Below are 26084 nucleotides of genomic sequence, written 5' to 3'. Positions count from 1 at the left end.
ATTGACGGCATATGGTTGTAAAATTTACCCGTTAAACAGTTAGATATAAAGTGATTGACGCATAACATAATATTTAATTTTCTAGCATTTTTTAGGAGTTTAGAAAACTGTAACTTACAATTTCTCCCCCTCTATAAAAAACAACTTTAACTCACAACTGAACATAATAATCCGTGTCAGAGGTCGGTCGGAGTCAAAATAATTAAGGTTCGGTGTTATATATACATCCGCAAAGAGTTCGGCGTGTATTAGTTTATATCGAAGCAGATACCTCCTATATGTGTACAGTCACATTGAATCACAGGACACAAAACGAAAGACGTTTGATTTACGATTTATATTCGTAATTTATCGGGAGTCATCACTTTTCAATCACAAAGCGCATACCGCGCCGTATATTATTGTACAGCGCAGTATAATATTATTATCATGCACTGTGTTTTGGACGCACAATCCGCGGCGGCGCGTGTACCGGTGAACGAGAACGAATAATAATGCGTATAATGCAATATTACACGACTATACGTATATCGCACGCGTTATTGATTTCGAATTCATATCGCACAGTATTATATACACGCCATACGCGTACGCGGTATATATTATATATCATATTGTCTATGTATGGTATGTGTATATGCGTATATATGTACGTGTATATAGAGATAGAGGAGTGTGATTGAGTAGTGCAGATCGAGTGGTGGCGATGAGGTGGGTGGGGGGGGGGTAGAAACGGGATTCTCTGAGGGATCGTCCGCCCGTACGCTGGGAGTGTGGAGCGGGAGCAAAATCGAGCGTAAAAAAAAAAAGAGAAAAAATGTCAGCAAAGATCGTTCAACATTCAAAAGCGCGAGGAGGAATAAAAACGGCATTTATATATTTATGTTCGTGAAAACCTCTCGATGAGAAACCCGCACGTATATATACGCGTTGGCGCTCGTGCCGGGGTGCGCCCCTCATATAATACGTACCTATATATATATATATATATATATATATATATACACACAATATAATAATATAATATAGGTACGGACAAATATAAAATGATTGAAAAGCCGGAGGCGGCGGAGGTCACACGGATAAAATCCTTGGGCGTACGCCTAATAAAAAGGAGATAAAAATGTATTCGACGCGTTTAAGTTTATTAAAAAAAAAAAATAAATAATAATAATAATAATAATAATAATAGTTTATTCAGCATATATGCGATGTTGTACATTGTGCATAATATAGTTTTTGAGTCGATATAATATAGGTAATCGCATATATATAATATGCCGGAAACACTTTGGACGCGAGTTATGCAGCTCATATTATACGTGTTTTCGAGAAAATCAATAATTTTTAAAATATATTTATATGGAAACTAGCTTTATCTAATATACTTATTTACCAATCTCGTGTAAATAATATGATATATTAACAGACGTGCAATATATAATACTGATTCGGAATTTGTGTCACAAGGGCACAGGCTTAAATTCCAAAAACTAAACGCAGTACGTTTTAAATTCTGAACCGAATATACTGCGATATTTCCTTTTTTTTTAACCTCACAACGGATCGTTTGTGTATGACGTGCGCAACTTAATAAGTTACAGTTTAACGCCTATCAATATTCGACATCAAACTGCCATCATCATTGCCAGTACTGCTAGTGGTTTATTATTTATATTATTAAACATAACATTTTCTCTTGCGTTTTCGTTATTTTCGCATTTACAGCAGTATACATGTACATATTGTACTCTTAAGTATTTAATTAGGTTAATATAAGGGTTTTAACTTTTAAGTATTACGATACAACAATTATAAATATAAGAAATTAATCCTTCTTTAAGACTATCCAATGTTACAATTCTATTAACAGAAGTAATTTATAGGTCAATAATAAGAGACCATACAGTCATGTATAGTGCACTATACAGAAAAAACATTATTTTAAACATCGAACTGTGTTATGTGGTAATGTTGATACATTTTAATTAAATGTGTTTGGGCTAGATTGTAATTTTCTGTGTATATTTTTATAAAATTTAGTATTTATAATTGATATAGATTATTTTAATCCCTTTAGCTATTAGAATTCATTAATAGTATATTAATGATAATACACTTCGACCATCCACAATTTCGTATTTACAATACGACATTTGATATATATATATATATTTATTTGTTTATCTATAAATAATATTTTCGAATATATTTTTTATATATACGAGTATATACGATTATAATATAAAAAACAATAATCTATACACAATACAAAATATATTTCAAATCTATGGGGTCAACATAATGGAAACATTTTACCTTAATTTACTTACTTATAACTGAAACAAATTAATTTACAGGGTTTCGATTCCGACTTTTTTGTCTTTGTCTAATACACGCAGAACATAGAAATTTAAACGTACTCTTTGTTAAATGTATCGATTGATCTAATGAACTGATAATGTATATGAAAACAGATTCAAATTTGTTGTGAAGTCTACTTGACATCGACATTACCACATTTTTTGATTTGATCACCTTAAATACAATAAAAAAAGTTATATTAAAAGTTTAGAAATTAAAAATTAAGAATACCTATGAGTAATAATTAATTAAAAAAAAAGTGGGTAAAAATAATGATTTTAAGGTGAAAAACAAAGAAATCGAAAAACTAATTTTCCCAACAATTCAATTTTTGGAGATACTGCTTGTTCCACTAGGAGGGCAGTATAGGTATAGTCTAATGCGGGAGTGTCCAACATTTTGTGAACACTGGGCCACATCAAATAGGTATAGACGTATTGTTATGGGCCATATACTTTTTAATAATATTAAATTCAAATTTAATGATTAAATTATATTCTATATTACAACAATATATTTTTTTATAATTTTACTATAGCGAATAATAACCAGCAATATTTTACAATTATTAATATTTAATACATTTAATTAATACATTTTTTCTCGTAATATTAATAGATTTTATACAATTAATTAATGTTTTTTAAATTGAAGTGAGGGCCGCACAAAAATTTACCACTGGCCGCGGGTTGGACACCCCTGGTCTAATGTATAGAAATTTTGCAGTGCTATAAGAATAAAAACTATAGGTATATTATATTATCAATGATAGATTCATCTCTGGTCATATATTTTTATTTTAAATGTTTTAATGTCACAAAAACAGTCAAGTAAAAAAAGTGTAGTATATTAAATCAAAAAAAATATATTGTTCCGCAATTTAACAAATTGAAGAATTAAATCCAAATATTTCAAATTTAATACAAATTAGTATATTTTGTGGCAGTTTGATTAATGATTGTACTCTACATAATGTAAATATAATTACTGGATATATAGTGTTAATCAACACTGTTTTTAAATTTTTTGATGTACAGTTTTCGTTTATTTTTTTATTTATTCATGACCTATTTCATGCAGAACACGATGTAGCTTAAACTAATTGTTGAAAAAAAAATCGATCGTGTACGTTGGTGCAAATTGTACTAGCTATAGGTATCTACTCTATATTATTAAATACTTACATTGTTTTACAAGTAACATTGTGAAACATTGATTTTGATTTGTTTTTTAAAAAGTTCAAATTTAACGTACAAACGTAAATCATATTACTGTATATAATTATAAATTATAATATACATGGTAACGCATTTTAAATAGAATAACTTTATTGGTTGATGGTACTATTTTATTTAAATTGTTGCAGGTTTTTTTACGATATAAGTTTAGGTTAGTAATTTAACTTACTTTGATTCCAAGTCACATATTGAAAGTTCAAATTTTCTCAATTCTGCGTTAAACTTACTTATAATAGTATTTTATTTCGATCCAGAAACATTTCATACTTTATATTTTCTATATTATTAGACAAATTAAACTTGTTTTAATCGTTATATATTATAATTCATTAAAAATATTACAATAATAATATAACTTATATATATCTAATATAAGATATATTAAAAATGTTTTTAGAATATTTATATTCTTTAAATTCTGTGAAATGTGATATTATTAGTTTTTTTTTTTAATGAAAATCATTGTTTTTAACCATATATTTGTATTACTTACGCATATATTGTAGTATAGTATTATCCAACTTTAATTTAACCTGAATGTAATTAATTAATGAAGATTATTTCCTTATTATATACACTATGAATTTAATTAATATGAATCTATGTATATTAAATATAAACTCATTTTAATATAATTTTACTAAAGTTATAATTTTTAAATAATTATAGGTGTACATATAATAATAAATATTTATTATTTATTTTAAGTGATACATAATGATACTAAAATAATTTTATTTTTTCAACGGGAAGTCTGTTAATTTTATTTTTATTAAGAAATAATACAGATAATCAATTTACGGAGTGAATTTTCTGAAATATAAATCATACTTAAATATAACTACAATAAGTCAATATTATTATTAACATTTTGGTTTTAAAATTATTCAGTTGTATATACAACTGTGAAGCTGGAGTACGTGAAGGCAATATAAGTATTGTTATGTACTTCACAATAAAGTTAGTTTATTCTGATTAGAAAAATAATAATATAATATCTAGAAAAAGACAGTACTTCTATGAATATTTAGTCATTAAGATTTGTGAGCTGTAGATGATATAATCTGCATTGCTATTGCAGTATATAAACCATTGATAAAACTCATTTTTTTTATTATATTTTTTTTTAATAAACATTATTACAATAGATTTTAGGCTTAGATAAATAGAAGAAAATTTAAATACGATTTCAATGCAGATAAAGACACATTTGTTTTATTCAATTTTCCAAATAACAGTTGAAACGAAATGTGTTAAAATGATAAGTTCGTTTATTCAACAAAACAAAATCGCCGTAAATTACGTAAATATCAAACGAAATACATATTATAAATACATTAAAAATTATTATTATTTAAGAAAAGCTAGACAATACAGGTAACTATTTAGGGTAAAAAAAAATAATATAATAATAATAATAATAATAATGATAATGATAATAAATACGTAAATAAATAATATGGAAACATTTATATGAAAACAAGAACACAGCTATTATATATTATATGATATATATAATAATAATTATTAAAAGCACGTTCTTAATGATATATGATATAACTATATTTATACTCATTGATCTTATAAGCAAAGTATAAGATTTATGTGTATATTATACATAACAAATACACAATATTAAGTATTATAATATGAATTATATAATTTAATTTAAGAAATATATGTCATACATGACATCGCACGTCGTCAAGTGTACAATATAATAACATATTATAATACATTATGAACACACAGCGACTGCGGTTTATATTTAATCCAATATAACGACAATAATAATAATAGGTACTAATAATTATAATTATGATGATTTACCATTGATCATTGAAGTTGGAAAAACTTTATAAACAATGAAGTTTAAAAATAAAGAAACAGAAGAAACGATAAGACACTTATATACATATTTAATATAATATATAAGTTTATATATATAATATATAACAATGTAATGTAAAAGTGGATACAGGTGCGAGTTATAATATAGTGTTGTATGCGCGACAATTATTATAGACATTTTTTTGTTTTATTTTTTTTTATATATATATGTATGTGTGTGTGTGTGTGTGTGTTTGTGTGTGTGTGTGGTGGAGTAGGTGGTGGTTAGGCTTACGTGAGATTTCCAGACCGGAAATCAGTGTGTTGCGTTTCCTTGTGCCTGCGGAGGTCGACTTTACGTTGAAAAGCACGGCCGCATAGGTCGCACGCAAACGGTTTGTATCCAGTATGCTTCCGGCTGTGCGTAATTAAATTCGACGACTGGCTGAATGCTTTGCCGCACACTTGACATTTGTGCGGTTTTTCACCTGTAAACCGAATAACGAGTAAAACATTTATTTAATGAAACAAAAATTTCAATAACAGTGAATGTTTATATAAATATTCAACAATTTCAATAAAACCAAATATATCACATATACGAATATATTCATGATAATTGTATAGACGGAAATCGCACGAGCAACAGCTGTAGACATTATAATTTATTTGATAAAATATTTATAGACACTTTTTTATTATTACGCGATAAGGAATACACACGATGATAAAATATGTAATATCAATCAAAACAATTAAAAATCAAAGTGACTGTCAACAATTTAAATTTCGTCCGGAAATTCAGATCCTGAAATTTAATCACGAACTAGCTAGCAGTACTATCAAGAAACGATAGATTTGACCTCAAATCTATGAATTATCGACATATAATTTATTGAGTCATTTTAGATCGATTTTACTATTTTAAAATACAGAGAAATATAGTACATAGTACCTACATATAGTATCTACCAAAATATCGCCAAATACTAGACAAATAAGCTGTAAATAATAATGTATCCTAAAAAACACTGTACAGTATTATTATTATTTGTATAGCTACTGGCTTACTGCTATCTGTTTAGTAAATTATATTTGGGGGTATAAAATATGTAGTATATTATATTATACGCTGGTGTCTATGTATTTATCTGCTAACCCTAAATTTACCGAACAACGATAAGCAGTATTCTATAAAGTATAAATAATATGGAAATGTATGTACACTATTGTACACGATATCTACTTAGTTATTTGTAAACGTAATAATAATTTTTATCGCCAACACAGTGTTTACTATAGAGGTATCAACTTCATAAAAATATATTAATAATTGATGTAGCAAAAAGAAAATTATCCAAAACGATTTTTGAGATAAATTAGTAATTACTACAACTACTAACAATCTAAATATTATTGAATAGTTTTGATAATAAGCAAAAAAATTAAAAAATCAAAAAAAAAAAACAATTTTCCCAATTTTTACTTTTTTGTAGTATTAGTTTTCATTATAGCAAGACAATATATTATATATATTGTCATATATATCATAAATACAGTATATTGTCTTATATTTAATATTTTAATTATATGCATGATGATAAGATACATTTAGTGAAATCGTTTTGGTAAAATAACAATATAGGTAGCAATGGTAGCATAGGTGTGCTATGATGAGAGAAGGGGAATGGTCATAAATAAAATTAATAACAAGAAATACATTTTTTTCTGTACTTTATGCGAAGTGCACAACATTTCACTTCTTTTTGTTGAACTTTAAAAGATTATTTGTGTTAAACATTAAATATTCACTCGTATTATATTTTCTTAGAAAACTATTCTTTACCACAATTTTAAACCATAAAACAAGAGTAATATAGCCATTCATGTGCATAAAAAATTACGATTTAAGTTTAGAACATAAATAAAATAATAGAAAACTGTGCAGATGTGATAATATTTTTTTCAAATAATTTAATGTATAATGTTATAATTTATAAGTATCTATAAAGTGTAAGCAAAACAATATTATTTAAGTTACATACATAAAGCTATATACATTTGTGTGTAATAATAAGTGAAATAGAGTATATATATTAATATTATACTGAGTGACACCGAAAGCGATATAATATATACCTATGTAATTATATAATATAATATTGCTATAATTGTATGCAAATTGAAAATTTACTTAAGATCAACACCTAAATTACATAAAATAGACGAACATGGTTAGTACTGCTTATAGTAGAGTTTCGGCAGAGTCGAGTTATTCGTATTTAAAATGTTACACGGAAACAGTTAACAGAACTTTGAGCATTTTCAGAAAGTGAAAAAAAATAATAATAGATATATCGTGATTATATTAGGGTCTTATTTCAAAGAAGACATTTATCAGTATTCTTATATATATATATATTATATTTGTCAACCTAGTTACCAATAATTAGATTATCATAAATAATAAGCTCCTCTACTTGCGTGGATGATATAATGTTTTTCTTAAATGGTCCACATAATTGTAATACTCTTCAATCTGATCTCGAGATTTTAACCACCGGCCGGGTACAATAGTAGGTATAGTGATCTTAACCTTAATGTAGATAAATGTCATGTCGTGGCTTTTTCCTACTCACTATATTAAAACTCTTCATTCTCCAGATAGATCATTCTAGACATCGATTATATTCTTTCAGAAAGAGTCTTCTAGAAATATACTGACACTATAGTCGTATCCGCAACATGATGCGGACGTACACATTATTATACTTATATTTAGTGCCTAAATGGCACTTAATAGCTGCATCTATTATTTCCTCTTCAACATTGACTTTCGTGTCCCCTACCTTTGATCCAGCAATCATTCTGTTTTTCATTTATTTACCTATAAACTCTATATCTCTTTTGGCCATCATGCTCGTATGACCTTATATTATAATATATAATACACATATACATATGTATAATTATGTTAGCAGTGTAATATATCATCTTATTTGTATTGAGTTTATTTATTTGTTATTGTTTTTTTTTCGTACAAGTACATATTTCATTTATGTAGTTAGTTGAATGTTAATTAAATAAATAAATTCCGAATATAATATAATTTGATTAGATGCAGCAAGATCAAAATAAAATGATTATTATTTAATTTAATAATATTTTAATATGTATTCAATGTTATAACGACCACTATAATATATAGGCGTACCTATATATATAATATATAATATATATATTATATACAACGATGAGTGATCCGTATTTAAAAATCACTTGAGGTTTTATCAACAACATAATATTTACGACAAAAACATCCATCAAATCGTTACATAAAACCGTAAGACATTACATTTTCGTAAGTAAAAATAAGATTATTTTTTTTTATATCTTTACTAACAGCATACCTATATATACAAGTGTATGTTATATACGAATAATAGCAGTCCATAATCAAAAACTAAATCCATAATAATATATTATATTTCTACGTGATTCGTTGTACAGATGCCACCGAACTTAACGTCTATAACATATATACATAACTATATACATGATGTTAAATGAAGACGTGTATATAGGTATAGGTACTTACTATTTTTTATGGATAAGGCCGTGGCATATTTATACTGATTGATGATTGCAGAAAAGTGCATCACGCACAGGGCGTCAGGGCCCTATTAAATAGAACCGTCCAACTCTCATGCCAAGCGCCCAAGCTTATTATAAAATTCCTACGTCGTATTCGCATATACACACTGCCGTGTTTATGCGTACAGCTATGTAGGGTTATAACCAAATCAAAATTAAAAATTGTATTACAAATAAAAGCAAAACTCTAGGATTTTATTCATAATTTATTACAGAACATTTGATACTATATAGTATTGTCTGCTTGCACTTGGTTCCAGAACAGTGTGATGTAGGTACAGTAAATTTATTTTATTTTAAATGATTATTAGTTATCGAAGTTGAAATAATTTCAGTGAGATATCACCATTGAGCTTTGTTTGTTTAATTAGTAACCAGTAGGGTCCCACTGAGTACTGCAGAACTAATATTTTCAAATATTATAAGACTTGTAATGAAAGTAGGAAAAACTAACAGAAATAATTACGTTTTGTCGCAATATTTTACCAAATTTAAGCAGTATACCTATAGTTATTCCATATAACCAGCGAGTATATAATATGAAGTACAATTTTTAACTATTATAAATTTAAATAAATATATAAATTTTAACAATAATACGTATTATTAATTATTATTTATACAATGGATATAACGACTATTACCCGCGGACGATCAGTGTATAATATAATAATACATTATAAAATTACATGACGTATAATATATATAGGTACATGCAAAATAACCACACATAAATAGCATCATCGCTTTTGCATTTCAGCATATAAATAAGCGTATATATTTTTAGTAGACCGCGGGGTATGCGGTGACGACGTGCTCGGTCCTGTGGAGGTATTCGACGGCCCGGGGATTTTCGCGTTCGCCGCATATATATATATATATATATTATTTTACATATATATACATATATATATATATAACGGCGAGTATATGTATATAAGTATAGGCAGCGGTGGTGGCGGCGTGATTGAACGGTATATAGCAGCTCCTAATGAAGTTCTCTTCGGCCGAAACCGTTACCATGGTTACGATTACGGACGCCTTTCTGCAGCCACCGCCGCAGCATCCCACCATCTGCAGCACGGCCACCGCGCCGTCACCGCCGCCGCCACCGCAACTACTATACACACCGCGCCCGCTTGTTCGTCTTTTTCCGCGACGCATGCCGAACACAAACGGCTTGCGCACGCACACCCGCGAGCAGATTACACGCGGTTTACAAGTCGACGCGGTTGTGTGCGCGCGATCGAGCGTGCGCGCGCGTGTGTGTGTGCGCGTGTGTGCTTGCGTGTACGCGTGTAACGCGCGTAAGCGTGTACGTGTGTGTGAGCTCTTGCCCGAATGGGTGGAGCCGGTGCGCGGCCAATCACTGCACCCAACCGAGGTTTCTATTATTGCCACCGCGCTGCAGCCCGCCACCGCCCGCCCGTCGACCAGCCCGCATCACGCCGCCTCGCCGCCGCAGCGCGCGACCGACGGTCACCCACCCCGTGGCGTTTCGACCCGCCGCCGATATTTCGTAATATTATATTATTATTTATATATATATATATACTGCTATCGAATGTGAACGCGGATAACTGCCCCGAGGGAATATTCGTCGCACGTTGTATATATTATAAAGGTTGCTGCTGCAGGTTGTGTAATAATATAATATAGCCAGAGCGATGTATAAAATAATAACGTAGTTGGTCCGTATTATGTTATTATATATACACGTGGGCGGGGCGGGTGTATGTGTATGTGCAGAGTACCTTATTGAACGATAATATCGTATATACAATATAATATTATATAGTATTATGTACCTATAAGCGACAGAGGCGTGATAGAGATGCTGCAGGTAACCGTCATAATATTATAGCTGTGATGACGCGCGATATACCTAATAGGTATATAATATACGATAATGTTTTTTTATAAAAGTAAAAAAACGAGTCAGGAGGAGGGTTAGAGAGGAATATCTTACACGAATAGAAAATCATCGTCACGCGAACGCGCGATACGGCCAATAATATATTATAATTATATGAATAGAAAACAACAGTTGTGATAATAGCGCGTGAGTTACAGTGATTCGAACTGCGAGAATATTCTGGCGTAAATATAAGATCATGAAATGATGTATACAAATTTACATGCAATATATTACCGTTAGAAATTAAACATAGCAACTCTTTTAAAATTCTTAAAAAAAAGTTAAATTTTGGCTATACTTACAAGAAATAAATAGACAGACCCGTACCAATAAATGTAAAGGATTATTATCGTATTATTTACTTAGGTATATTAGTTAGATTATTTTAGTAATTATTGATGTTTTTTTTTTTTTTTGTCAAATATTGTATTATTTTTTAAACTAGACGATTTTTTACAGAATATATAGGTACTACATGGTAATATTATATTATATAAATAAAGAAAAAATATTTAATTATTTATATTGATATTTTAGTTATATGAGAACCGTTTATTGCCAATTTATTGTAATAATTTAATTTTATAGTGATTAATTAATGAATTTATATTTCAATTTCTGAACTCATGGACCCCCACACGAACATGTTTAGTGGGGCCCATTATTTTCTTGAAGAATAAAAAAGATTTAAAAAAAATTAAATAATATATATACATATATTCTTGTATAACTGTTATAGAGAAGAAAAAACTCATTTAAATAGGTATGAATATTTTTAGTACCTATAGGATGAGTATCAGTAAAACGATGCAAAGTTATTATCGTTTGTTGTTATGTTTTATAACATTATAATATATTTTTATTTACATTTTATTATTCTATATGTATCATAATTTATTATTTACTTGAACGTACAATAATGATGAAAATTTGAAATTATATATATTTTATCAACTATAGCAATACTCATTTAACCAAAATCGGAAAAATCAATAAGTGATGCGTATAAAAGAAAAAATGTATAAATTATCCAATTTGAAGAATTTTCTCTAAAATGTTCGTTTAAAATAACTCTGATTAATATCATATTTGTTTATTTTAGTATGTGTGCACTTATTCTGTACATAATATAGCTAATATACCTGGCGATGGCTTTAGGGTATTTTTATTTTTTTCATCAGGTGATCTGGTTACGGTTAATTTAAATTGACGTTATTAATATAAAGCGCGCTTCTCCTAAAAATGTATCGTTTTCTGACGTATACTAAAAGTTAACAAATTAGTAATTGCCTGCAATTGGTATATCATTTTACTATTTTGTTCTAAATTTATTATCAGCTATCATACATGTATATTATACAGTTCTACAGTACAATATATGTGAACTATCAGGGTTTTAAATCAATTACAATCAAAGATTATATTATATTATTGAAATATGTTTTTGTATATAGGCATATAATACTGAATTTTATGTAATATTACTATATATTATACACATTATAGATTTATCCTAAATAGGTACATTTACATGTCACTTTCTGCAAAAAAAAATTCAACGTGCCTATATATACATATAAATATAAATTAAAAGTTATAATACACGCACAAATACACAATTCACTGATAGTATGATAGATATTAGATATAATATATAGGTACTAGCGTCGAAAGCTTTATAGTTATATATTTATACAAAAATATTTGCGAGAGTGCAATTTTACGACGTCTACATTTATCCAACTAAACTTGTAAAGTTTTGAAAGTTTTTCCGAGTAAATGAGAAAAGTGTTAAATTTTACTATAACCAATGTGTGTAGTTAATAGTAAATAGTATCCAGGTAATAGCCGTCATCAGAAATTTACTTCAAACAGTCTACGGCAAAGTGCAAGTTCATATCATATAAGTTATAACTTATTTAAATGTGATCACTATAAATGTGTAATTATTAATTTATATTGACATAAAAATATAGGTAGGTATTGTAAATAATACAAATATACGTAATTGGGGTATAGTTGAGTTTTCATCTAGACTTATCGGCTATCGTATAAAACGGTAAGCGCGTTTATCAAAGTTTATTGTCATTCGCTTTTATGCTTTGTATTATATAATAGGTAATAGCGATTTTATAATATACAGCAATAAAATACATTATACGCGTTGTCACTGTGTATTAAATTTAATATGCTGAAAAACGAATCAATCAACCTGCACTAAGTGTTATATATAATAATACTATAATATATAAAATATGTATATATAATACATGTATAATATAATATCTAATATTATGTATATTTGTATGTGTGTAATATGTATATGCATGTGTATAATATAGATACAGAGAGACGGGTTTTAATATTATATATTCCTATATTGTGTAAATGCAGAATCCCAAACCAAGAGCCACTTTGGAATGCGAAATATAGGTTTCCCCAGGGGCTTACTGCACAGCGTACGATGTATATATAAGTGCGTAAAGTGTAATGTGTGTGTGTGCGTGTGTGTGTGTATGTATGTAGGACAGGCCATACTTCATACCTAAAGGTATTATTATCAAGGAGGCGGCCATGTGTATTCGTGAAAACCGATCATTCTACAAAATCCTCCGGAGTGAAATTATTGTAAATCGAGTCGTTTTTGCAAAAAACGTATTATACATTTTTTACTATGAAGCACATGCTACATTATATCTATATTATACAACGTACAATAAATTACTTTAAAGTACTCTGTAGGTATTATTGTTACTTAATATTTATTACATGATATTAGTTACCAAAAGGTCGGTAAAAACAGCTATATTGTGACGCAAGAAATATACCTAAGCGGAACGTGATTTATATTTATGTTTATAATAACCATATAATACTAGGTATAATATGTAATACTAGATATCTGCATAATATTATATTATATGATACACCGATTAGCGATTATCGAAAAATAAAATTATAAATCCCATACTCATATATATGATATATCTAAATTTGTTGGCGTCATAAAACCGTCGTACTTATATTACTAAAATACCAACTGTAGTATGATAAAATAAATAACAATATATTGTGTTATATTATATGCTCCTATACTATTATAGTTCCTACACAATCATTACAGTTCGATACTGCATATTATGTGCAATAATGCTACAGTAATACTAAAGTATATAATGTTTTTATGTATGTATATTATATTGTGTCTTATTGTATATAGATATTTATGATTTTCAAGTCACGCTATAATAAATATAGTTTTATGTATTTCTGCATTTATAATATTATTTTCACCGTGTATGCGTGCACAATGTGCTATTATAGATTATACAACGTGCACGATTTACAATATGCATTTTTAAGTTATTATTCAGAATCGCCAGAAATGTTTGTAGTTATATGCATGTATTATTTATATAATAGCAATAAAGCACAGATATATTCGAAAGCAATTTCATTGAAGTTTTTGGGCATTTTCAATACAAACTACACAATTGTCATGTTATAGATAATTTAGATGACAGATGTCATCATGTTTTTAATCAAATATAAAAACGACCGAGGCTGTGCTTAATAATATGATACCCCACAAAATTGACATATTGTAGAAACTATCTTATTATTATTAAGAAATAATCGAAAAAATATGTATAACAATTCTGTATAGCAGAACCATAAGTATTATTTTCAATAATATGTCAAATACAGCGAGATTAGCACTGTAATGTAAACAGGCTTTAATAAAATCTTATAATATATTATAATATTAATATTATTTTAGATTCTGGTGAAGCACTAAATGTATTGATTTTTTAATATGTATTTTTTTTTTGTGTCTCTCATCACCTCTTGAGATATTAAAAATACTTCAATTTTTAACTTTAGGGATGGTATCTGGTAGAAAATCGAATCTGATTAACCTAACTAGAATCATGAAAATGTATAACTATAAATATTTTGTAGTAAAAAGTTAATAAAATCTTCAATTTGAATAGCTAAGTTTGAACATTTACTACAGGAATACCTCATGAGTTAAACTACAAAAACCACTAAAAAATGAAATAATATATGATAACTAAACATAAATTATATTTATGACTATCATAATAATAAAATAAATCTAATATTTTCATAAAAAAATAAAAAAAATAATAGTAGATTACTAAATTAATATTACTATTATAAAGGTTGATAGAACGTCTCTGCTTAGAATTGTTTTTTATTTACAATTATATACCATTTTTAAATTTAACATATTCTTTACAGTGGCTCACTATAATATAGTAGACCCAATTGCCCGAATTTTTTTCTTATTTTTTATTTACAGCAAAATAGGCAACCTGCACATAAATATATCGTATACAATAAAATGAAAAATAAATAGACAACTCAATATAAATAATATGATAATATACTGCTAACATACTTATATACAGCACATAATTATAAACAAAACATAATAACATATATATTTATACCCTGAAATCAAGATTAATAATGAATAATTATTCAAATATCGAAATACTATGTATAAAGATTAAAGGTTGGTTAACATCTATAAAAGTTAGTGGATATAAGTGCACGAAAAACATAATAGTATTTGAAGAAAAAGTCAGAGACATACAAATTAATGTGGGAAGGTCTAATACCATTGAGCAAATAAAATGCACGCCTGCATCTTGTTGACAAGACAATGGCATCGGTATTCTAAACACATTCCGCTCAAAATACTAATCGTATCTAGGATTATCTATCGGGAAAATTTAGGCAATACAAGATAAAAACCTATTCCGAAAACAGTTGAGCCTTAAACCATTCTTAGCTAAATAAAGATATCATAAAGATATACTACTTCACGTTCAGTTATTTAGCGTTAATTCGAATAATTAATGTAAAATATAATATCTGGCAATAAACCAATAACTATTATATTATGTGTGAACGGTTTGGTATTATATTATTTCTTATAAATCCCAAAACTTTTAAAGTTATAACATTGGAAGATAATATTTCTATGATGCTTAAAATTCAATGATGCGTAAAAAATGAATGCCGAGATCTTTATAAACGAAAACACGGCGAAGAACGTTTTTATTAAAAGATTAAAAGGTATAATAATGAATAGGAAAAAGTCATGACATGGCATTGGTCTACATCAATACCACTACCTTCTACCTAGGTGGTAAAAATTTCGAGATCAAATTGAAGAATACTATACTATGATAAAAAAAAAAATTATAAATCCTTCACATGTTAGGTGACTTTTATCTTTTATGACCTACTTAGTAACTGAATTAACACATGTAATAAATAACAGAAGACTTTGATAGCCCCCTTGTAGAATCCCATGGTGCACACGGTACCTCCTATAAATCCGTTAAGTAATTCATGGTATTCTTCTCCATATAATATTATAACTTTTCACATACTATAGTCAAGGTGACTTGGATTATATAGAAACTATTATGTATTAATAAATTCGTACCTATATATTCATATATATGTGATTATTTTAATTGTGAATACTGGATAAATACGTAGGTATATTATATCATATTTATATATACAATTTTCATAGCAGAAAATGCGCCAAAACATTCTTACGCTTTTCGTCCCAATTAATGTATATATAAAACTGACTATGTAATCGGAATATTTTATTATATCGTATGCAGTCGTTCACCCGGCGCCACAGAGTCGACATATTTTTAACGGGATTATTATTAAAAAAAAAGCATAACCATTAATCAAAACAGTATTGAACATCCACAAATGTAATTTTCAAATTTTATATTAAAACTGAAATCAGCAATAACACCAATAAGGGTGTATAAGAACTAGTAACACGTGAAAATAGTGAACTAGTAAATAGTCATACGAATACAAAAATTATCCAATAAAAATAGGCTCTGTGTTAGTTCCTCTATTAAGATCGTACGTAGATTTGCAATATATTATTATGAGTTATGACGAACATGAAATATACAAATTATAATCAAACACATTGATATTGTCGTCCACTATTCAAATTTATTAAATCCAAAAACAAATATTCAATTTTTTGATTATTTTTATTTAGATTTATTTGCAAAAAGAATAAGTAACTGCCTGTACAATTAACTTTAAATAAGCTACAATATGTTAATTGAAATAAAAATATTGATAAAAATATTTAAAATAAATTAACATATTTAGTGGTATTTAAGGTATCTTAACTTATCGATATATTTATAAAATTTTTACATTAATATTTTGTACTAGTTAATACCATTCTCGTTCAAAATTGATATCTACAATTTTAAACTCTTATGCATTAATTAGTCTAAAAAATATGGTTTTTTTATTATACAAAGATAAATTAGATAATAATATTAATTTTATACTGGAATAAAACTAACTTGAATTTCTTTCAAATACACGTAGTCAGTATGAATACATAGTGATAGTTAAAACACAAAGTAATAAAGCCGCTTGGATATAATAACATTTCTTGTACAGTATAACACTACTGTATACTCCTATATAATATAATGCGGTATTATTATACGTCATAATGATAAATTTATAGAAGCGTTGAATCGAGATACGCGATAGGCGGTAAAAAAAAATACCACGTTGGAAATTCCCGGGTAGGATTTATAAAAAAAAAAAAAAACGCAAAGTTCCGGATAGATAGAAAACGGTGTGTATAAAAACGATTGCACAGCAGTTCAAATAAAACGTTGCGAACAGAGTAAATAGCATAAACATACCTATATAAAATAGACACACGTGATGTGGATATATATATATATATATATACAATATACAGGTATTTATTTAATATCATAGGGGTGGTGGGCTACTGCTGGTTAGGGTGGGTATTGCCTGTATGCGAGCACCACGTATTCGTGAATCGTGTGCACACGTATACTATCGGACACAAAGTAAAAAAGCACATCGTTTAAACCGACGAGGGGGTGGCGATCGAGTCTGAGTCGAGACGGGAGTATATAATATATAAATGAGTGTGTGTGTATACGTGTGTAGTATGTTACACGCGTGTACGTTGATTGATTCCGAACCAAGATTTCCATTATACAGATCAACGAGCACGCGTTTTTCTCACCTCGCCCCTTCACTCTCCTGCTGCTGCAGTTGCGCACTGCACCCACCTCCGAGGCCCACACCACTATACATATCAATATAAACCTATATATACGGATACGCGCACCCCGTCGCAACCGCCGTTCCGATTGCTTTATACATGTGCGAGTATACAGCATTCGGTCCAGTAATAAAGTCCTGGGATTTTTAAATGTGTTCATCGTCTTATCAAATTCCGTACGTGCCCGACATTCCCTACATCTTATATCTTATTTATCAAACGGTCGTCAATATATCAGCTCTCGGATTCGTCTCGCACAGCACTATATAGGTCTCCCGCAGGACTTATATATATAATATATTATGTAATGTAGGGCCGTGCGTACGACTATATATTATATATCCATTTGTCGAATTTTTTTTTCTTTCTGCTTTTTCTCTTTTACCGCTTTTCCCTGAGTGTCTTACATTTACCGCGTGCGAGTCGCACCGTCGTTCGTATATAATATGATCACTATTACTATTAAAGTAACCGTATATTATTATACTATGGCGATAGTTTATTATGGTACGAGTTGTAATACTTTATCATAATTAAATATATAGTTATTAGTTAGCTAGGGTGTGTATACTTTATGCTATACAATATAATATATATATATACTATACAAATATAAATATGATAGCTAGTAATATTGTCCCTGACGCTATTAGTTCAGATTATCACTGCTTGAAATTTTGATTTTCACGCGCTGTCAAAAACTTTCTCGCTGTTGCTTCTCGATTTGCAGCCAAAAACGCGTTAAAAATTAATTCCCCGATAGGCTATAATAATACCTTAAAATTAAACTATATTTTCGCTGGACATAAATTAAAATATTGTGTTATTTTATTTTTAAAGAAGCCAATACAGTATACTCGTTCTAGTAGCGTAGACATGATATTTATATTGATTCAATGACGAGAAATTTTCCATAATAAATATATATTATAAAACAGCTTTACGTAATAGAGGATTAGATGGTTCCTAAAAGTCACGTAGTTCTAGTGTAGTTAGGTCGAGTATATAGTTATAAAGATATAAATATATCAGCAGGTATAGAGTAATTAATTATAATTAAGTCGATGGAAGTAAACAACCGTATATACCTATGTATAAAAGAGATAGACAAAATTAACAAGTAACAATAATTATTACATAGGTATCCATATAATATCTTCTATATTAATAAAGGCAATGTATTAAGTTTTTTTTTTTTTAAGCATTTCAAAGAGAAGGCTCACATTTATTGGCTAACTAAAATCGAAATTTTTTTTTGTTTTTATTGAGTTTCCGTTGGTTACAGAAAATATGATATTATATGTATATATTACCCTATAGTGTCTTTCGATAGGTTGACGATGCAAAATCTATTCTACTCGAGGGGTCTCGTCGATACATCACCTATATCCGCGTTATTAACTTATCAGGGATGTATATACACACGTGCTTATTATAATACAATTATTATATTGTATATCATAATGTGACGTGTGCGATTTGGCAGACGTACGCTGCTGTACTGCAGCGGCATAGTGCAATATACGTGCAGACTTTGGAGATTTGATCGAACCCCTCAAACGCTGCAAAGGATATATATATATTATTACATGTTATATAGGAAGACATATAGTCAAATTAAACTATTAAACCGCCTCCGACGCGCGAGCGGTGTTTATTATGATTTATGTGTTCCAATAAAAGTCGTCGTCGCACGCGTACACGCACGGCCACCACTGCGCCTGCGAACACGAAGTCATTTCAGACCGGCACTTAACGCTCTCTCGTATTATATAATATAATACGTCTTGGGTGCGATATTATTATTATATATCTATACGATTATTATTATCTACACACATATATGTATAAACGTATATATTTTTTGTACGTATATTATATACGACAGAGTGCTTCACGCGAGAAGAGGGCAATAAAGCTAATATCACGGACAGCGCGAACATAGGGTCGCCGGGCAGTCGACAATAGAACAAATTTTTTTCTCCGCCGCCAATTCCCCCGGCGAGACTCCGCAAATTGCTCAGTTCGGTACTACTATTTAGGGTGCACCGGCCGTTGTCCCTGCAGCAGCATTTATATCGTACAATATTCTCTCCACAGTTTATATACACATAATATACGCGTATATATTATAAAGTACAATAATGCTTAAACGTATATCGTTGCACACAACATTTTTATTGTCATTACGCACTAAAGTTGCAGTTTGCACACACATCATATTATTATTTGTGTGAGCTTGATGCGCGAGGTTTGCGATTGCAGCTGTTTATACTATAATAAGGACTGTGTGTGATGTATACCTAATATATTAATATTATCCTAACGCGATTTTACGCGGTATAGCCTAGTAAAACGGACTGTCACGTTAATGAGCTCGACGCGTGGTATTATTAACAGGGTGTCGTATATATGTGTACATTATACTATTATTATTATTATTATTGTTATTATACGTATATATACATGTACGTAACTCGACACCGTTTCACGCGGTCGGAGGCTATATAAACGGATTCCGTCGACTGCGAGTGCGGTGGGTCCCGGGCGTCACGTTTGACATGTATACAAAACAAAATATGTATGCGAACTATTGGCTTATATACAGTGAGTTGTTTCCGTCGATGTTTGCAAAGGGTATACTATACGACGATAATGTTATTTGGTGTGACGTTTCGGAATATATGTGATGGGTGTGGCAGTATAAATGGCTTAACCGAAACCACAAATCCCGCGACGTATAATATACAATACGTATATGGCATTAAAGAAACGACGAAAAATTATCAATTCAAAATAAGTACCTACCGTCCCCCGTACCATAGCCCTGCGATAAAGTAAAAGAGCCTAGAACTGCCACTACTCATCAATCGCGTACGGTGGTTACAGATTACTAAAACATTTTTAATATACGATATAGTATTATACACATGGGATACAATATAATATTGTATTAAACATTTTATTGCGTTTCACATTACACCACGAATAACAATAGTCTACATATTATAAATGTAAGACTGAAATAAATATTCCGATAATGAGTTTAGCTCTGAAAGTCTAGAGCGACTAAACAATTGTTAAGCTGCAGTTTTAAAAAAAAAATATATATAGAACATACCACGAAGTAAATTTTAGCATAATTTTATAAGCCCAACCTCTGTCTCGGGATAATTGAGCGATGAAATCCACGACATCTGCCTGGTTTTTACAGTTGCTTGTTAAAGTTTTTTTCAACGGAACCACATTAAATAATTTAGTTAATTATTAACAGCATTAAATCTGTATTTCCAAGCGGAGGTAAGCTTAAACCGATTTTATCGTATATTTATACGTACCTATACTTATAATAATAATATTTATTTTTAGCAAGTCAACAAACGGAATACAAAATTAAATAAATATACTTAAATTGAAATACAGCAATAACATGTACTATATCTAATTTACCGAGGTTTGATTTATCCATAAAGCGAGGTATACTGATATTGACTTTCCAGTTAACTGATGTGCACTCAAATCGAAATATATACTAGACACTATATATTATTTTATATTTGTTTGTTATTTTCCAGACAGAGTCTCGTAATACAGATCAGGGAGTAAAAACGGGTTAAAATATTTCGGGTTTCGGGTTTCGTGTTCAAAACCGGGTAACATTTTTTGCGGGTTTCGGGTTTTGTGTTTAAAACCGGGTAAATTTTTTTGCGGGTTTTGGGTTTCGTGTTTCGTGTTAAAAACCGTGGAAAATTTTTTGCGGGTAACCCGGTTTTACAACCCGGGTTAAAACCCGTTTTGACTCCCTGATACAGATAGTATATCATAAATATATAATCAACATATTATGTAGCTAAACGGTTAAATTATTTAAAAAAAACTTCCAAAGTAATAATCGTCTTGCAAAAGAAAAAATAAATTGATAAATTAACAAAAAAAGGAATTTATTTATACCAGAATGGAATTAAAAATATTAGGATAATAATAATATTATTATTTTTTTTTTCAAATAATTTATTTTCATATTTATGATTTTTATTGACTATTTTGGCAGTTAAAACTTTTAGAAGCATAATTATTTATAGTTTAGCAAGGTATTTAAGTATTGTTTATTGAATAATCATACGAGCCTCTATAATGTTTGGTTAATATTTCGTTGCGAATAGTTGAAGATTTCTGTCACCTGCCTTTATAAATTATATACATTTTGGAATAAGAACGAGAAATTAAAAGAAAACCAGTGGCTATCAGCTGCTTACAAATTTTTTTCAGGGAAAATAAGAATTCAGTTATCTTATTGTATACTTATGACGTAGTTAGACTTGATGTCTTATAAGTTATAGGTAATAAAGCTGATAAATTCCCTTTCGTCCTAATGATACAACTATTTATTATATTATTATTACATGCAAAAATATAAATAAAAAATGAAAATTATATCTCAAGATAAGTAAAAATTTCAAATAATAACGCCGACTTTTGACTGACTTTAGTTAAAACGAATTTTAAGCACTTAAAAATTTTAATAATGTATCAGAAACGATGATGATTTTGGGTAAACGCAGCTCATCGTCATCGCTAAACGTCAATATAATATATAGACTATGCGATGAGACAATAATAATTAGATTTAGAACATCATCACTATATTTACTAGACAATTCGCCACAACAGTGTTATATAATGAAGATTGATAGTATATTAATTAATTTTTTTAAACACATTCTATAAATACGGTTGATTTAATCGTTTTAATATTATTCATTCAGAGGTTGAAATCGTAAAGATAAATCTCAGAGTTTGCTCAATTTATCCATAAATCATAATGCCTAATAATTGCAAGTCCATAGTTATATTTCGTTTAGTATGCACATAATATACGCGAACGTGTCTAATTCCATAGATAGTAATTTTTCCCCTTAAATCGATAATAGTAAATAAACAATTTATAGTGCGCATAAAACGACTGAAGCACCTGCTGCAGCAGCAGCGCACGACGTCGTACAACTGAGCGTCGTTAAAATAATATTACAATTATTATCTCATCGTCGGTTGCACCGTAACGGTGAAACATAATAACACGAAACGAGACTATATAATAATAGTATTAAATAATAATAATAATAATTAATAATTATACGAACGGTGATATTTTGTAATATAGTCGGAGTGCGCCCGTCGTCGTTTGACACGTGCAAGCGGGTGGTTGCGTGATGTACATCATAATAATAATAATTCTGCTCCGGCGTGTATGACCCATGAATCATTGTACTTTACGCGTATTATATACAGGGTGAGCGCATTCTATAACGAGATTACGCGATATACCCCCGGCCTGATGGTCGTGCACACATTGCTGGCACCGGTGACTTGCGTTCTCCGGGTAGACGGCAGCGGCGGCACAGTTTATAATATTATATCCGTTTCGCCTCGAGGGCGGCGGCGGCGTCACTTACGCGCCCATATTATTAGATTTAATTTTGCGTACCGCGAACAATGCGCGCGTCATTATCATACACAGGACCCGAATTTAAGACCCATGAAGGGGTAGGACGAGAGGGATGAAATCTGGTTATCGTCTCGTTCGTGTGCTGTGTACATTATATATAATATACGACCACGATATTATAGTCGGACGGGTGTCCTGTTCAAAAAAATCTTGTGGTAAAAAATGATAACGATCAATGTACGCGTATGTCGTGTAAATATCACTGAAAATTTTACCGGGATAATACCGCAACGTATATTCAAGGAGCACCACGTGAATGGTGCATTTTGAAAGATTTAGATGCGGCGGCATGTTAACGTCCACAACATATAGTTATTTTAATCATTTTTAAACTGTTCTTGTTAGTAAATAAATTTACCTAAGATATGTAAGTATTCCTGACTGATAAATGAAATTAATCTTAAATTGTATTTTCAGTTTTGTTGTATTGTATTATAATAGTTTATAGTATGTATAATATAGTTACAGGTTCATTATTATGACATAACGCTGTTATCTGATAATATGTTTTAATGTTGTAAAAACAAACCATGTTAAAACAAGTAGAAAAATAATAAAACTAAGAGGTCTAGCTTCGAGAAAATAAATTAACTTCTTACTATTTCTTTTATGTTCATAAATTAGACAATTATTGAATGACAAAGAAAATTGACTTGAATGTATCATTGAGTGATTGTAAAAGTTGTTTCAAGTTTTTTGTATCCAATTAATTGCCGTTGATTAATATAATCAAAGGGACAATTGAGAAAGTGTTTAAGCTTTACCCAGAGCATCAAAACTCTAAATGCCTATTTTTTGGGTTATATAAACTATTGTGCGTTCTATACTTTTTCAGATAATATGAAACTATTGAAACATAAGAATTCGTGTTTAATTTATTATTTATAACATACAAATAATTATTATAGATAATAGCGCAATTCATAGTGTAGGGTGATAATAATTGGTCTTTCTTTGATTCATCGCAATTGACTATTAAGTTGATAATAATAATTATGAATATACTTGATATAATTATCATATACTCGTATCTATATTTTAATAATTTTGATATTTCTAAATTTCCAAATTTCGAAAATATAAATTATTAAGCTGTCATTTTTATTGTATTTACCACCTACTTACTTTATGTACATACATTTACTCGTATTAAGTAGTAAATCATTCATATTATAATCGTGTACGGTGTACAACTACATGATGAGTACGTTAATATCCATAACTTTATAATCACTTAACTACAATTGAATATTATGTACATAATGATAAAATATATTCTTTAACATTATGACGAAGATCAAATTTCTGCACGACTTTTTTATATTAAAAATCAATGGAATTAAATCAAATTATCAATGTTTTAATAAATAGTAATAAAATATAAAATCATAATTATTTTAAACTTTAAATTTCTATTTTGTATTCTGTCACCGGTATTTAAATATAACTTTATATTTTACATTAAGATATATCTTAGTTATTGTACATATTGCCAAGGTTATATATTGCGATAATTTCTATCCAGTTTACTTAAATTGGGCAATCTGTATATTGGATATTGTATAAATATCGCATTCTGTTTTGTTGCCTTTAATAGCTTTAGATATGTGATTTAGACAAAAATACCTAGTTATAAAATAAAATGCACACAATTGATGCATTATAATTGCGTGTTATTCAATCGTACATATGCATTAAAATTTAACTATAATTATTATAATGTGTACCATGTGTATCGGTATAATACTACCATAATTGCTACAGTCTAACAATTCATTTTTATTTTTTGAGCTAAAATATTATAATAACGATATGTCGATCCGAATATGTAATCGGATGCGAGTGCTGATCTAATGTCGGAGTAACGCATTAAGATAAATCTTTGGATCTCACCGTGTTCATTCATGTATGTGTATATAATATATATATTTATTTATATACATGTTGTAGTATGAGTTATGATATATTTATATTCAGTGTGCGTGCGTTTAAGTAATACCATCATGCGTCGAATCATATTATTATAACTGATGAGCGTGGGTGAGATACATTATGCTAAATTGCAGTTGTATCATTTTGTTTTTGAAAATGGAAAATGTATTGTTAAGGGTGTATAATATTATAGTGTATAGTTACTGTATATTATAGGTAGTGGTAGTATTTGTAACGAACGGGATTACATATACATGAATACATTTGAATAATATTTTTCCCTCTTAGGAAAATTATGCAAAAAAAATCGGGGGAGGGGGGTCATGCTCGTTGTATTCTTTAAGGGCATGACCTTACACTAGTAATCATTTCTATGTATAATGTCCTATGGCTTCATTAGAAAATTTAGAACTAGTCCGACCAGATAGCAAAAAACACGTTTAGATAATGAAAAACACCACCGAGCTCAATATTCATGTGTATAAAGATAATACA

The 26084-nt window shown here is 29.2% G+C and overlaps 1 protein-coding gene across 1 annotated transcript in view; it reads right to left on the bottom strand.

The window, feature by feature from the left end:
- Positions 1-5067: 5067 nt before the first annotated feature.
- Positions 5068-26084, bottom strand: part of LOC132928056 (protein glass) — a 64147-nt gene continuing 43130 nt past the window's right edge. The window contains exon 5 of the mRNA XM_060992619.1: positions 5068-5920. Within this exon, the coding sequence (XP_060848602.1) occupies positions 5724-5920 (197 nt within the window). The 3' untranslated portion in view covers positions 5068-5723. The remainder of the gene's footprint in view (positions 5921-26084) is intronic.

Source organism: Rhopalosiphum padi, chromosome 3 (assembly GCF_020882245.1).
Source record: "Rhopalosiphum padi isolate XX-2018 chromosome 3, ASM2088224v1, whole genome shotgun sequence".
Lineage (NCBI taxonomy): Eukaryota > Metazoa > Arthropoda > Insecta > Hemiptera > Aphididae > Rhopalosiphum > Rhopalosiphum padi.
Note: the sequence above shows the minus strand (reverse complement) of the source record. Positions and strands in the feature narration are given on the sequence as shown.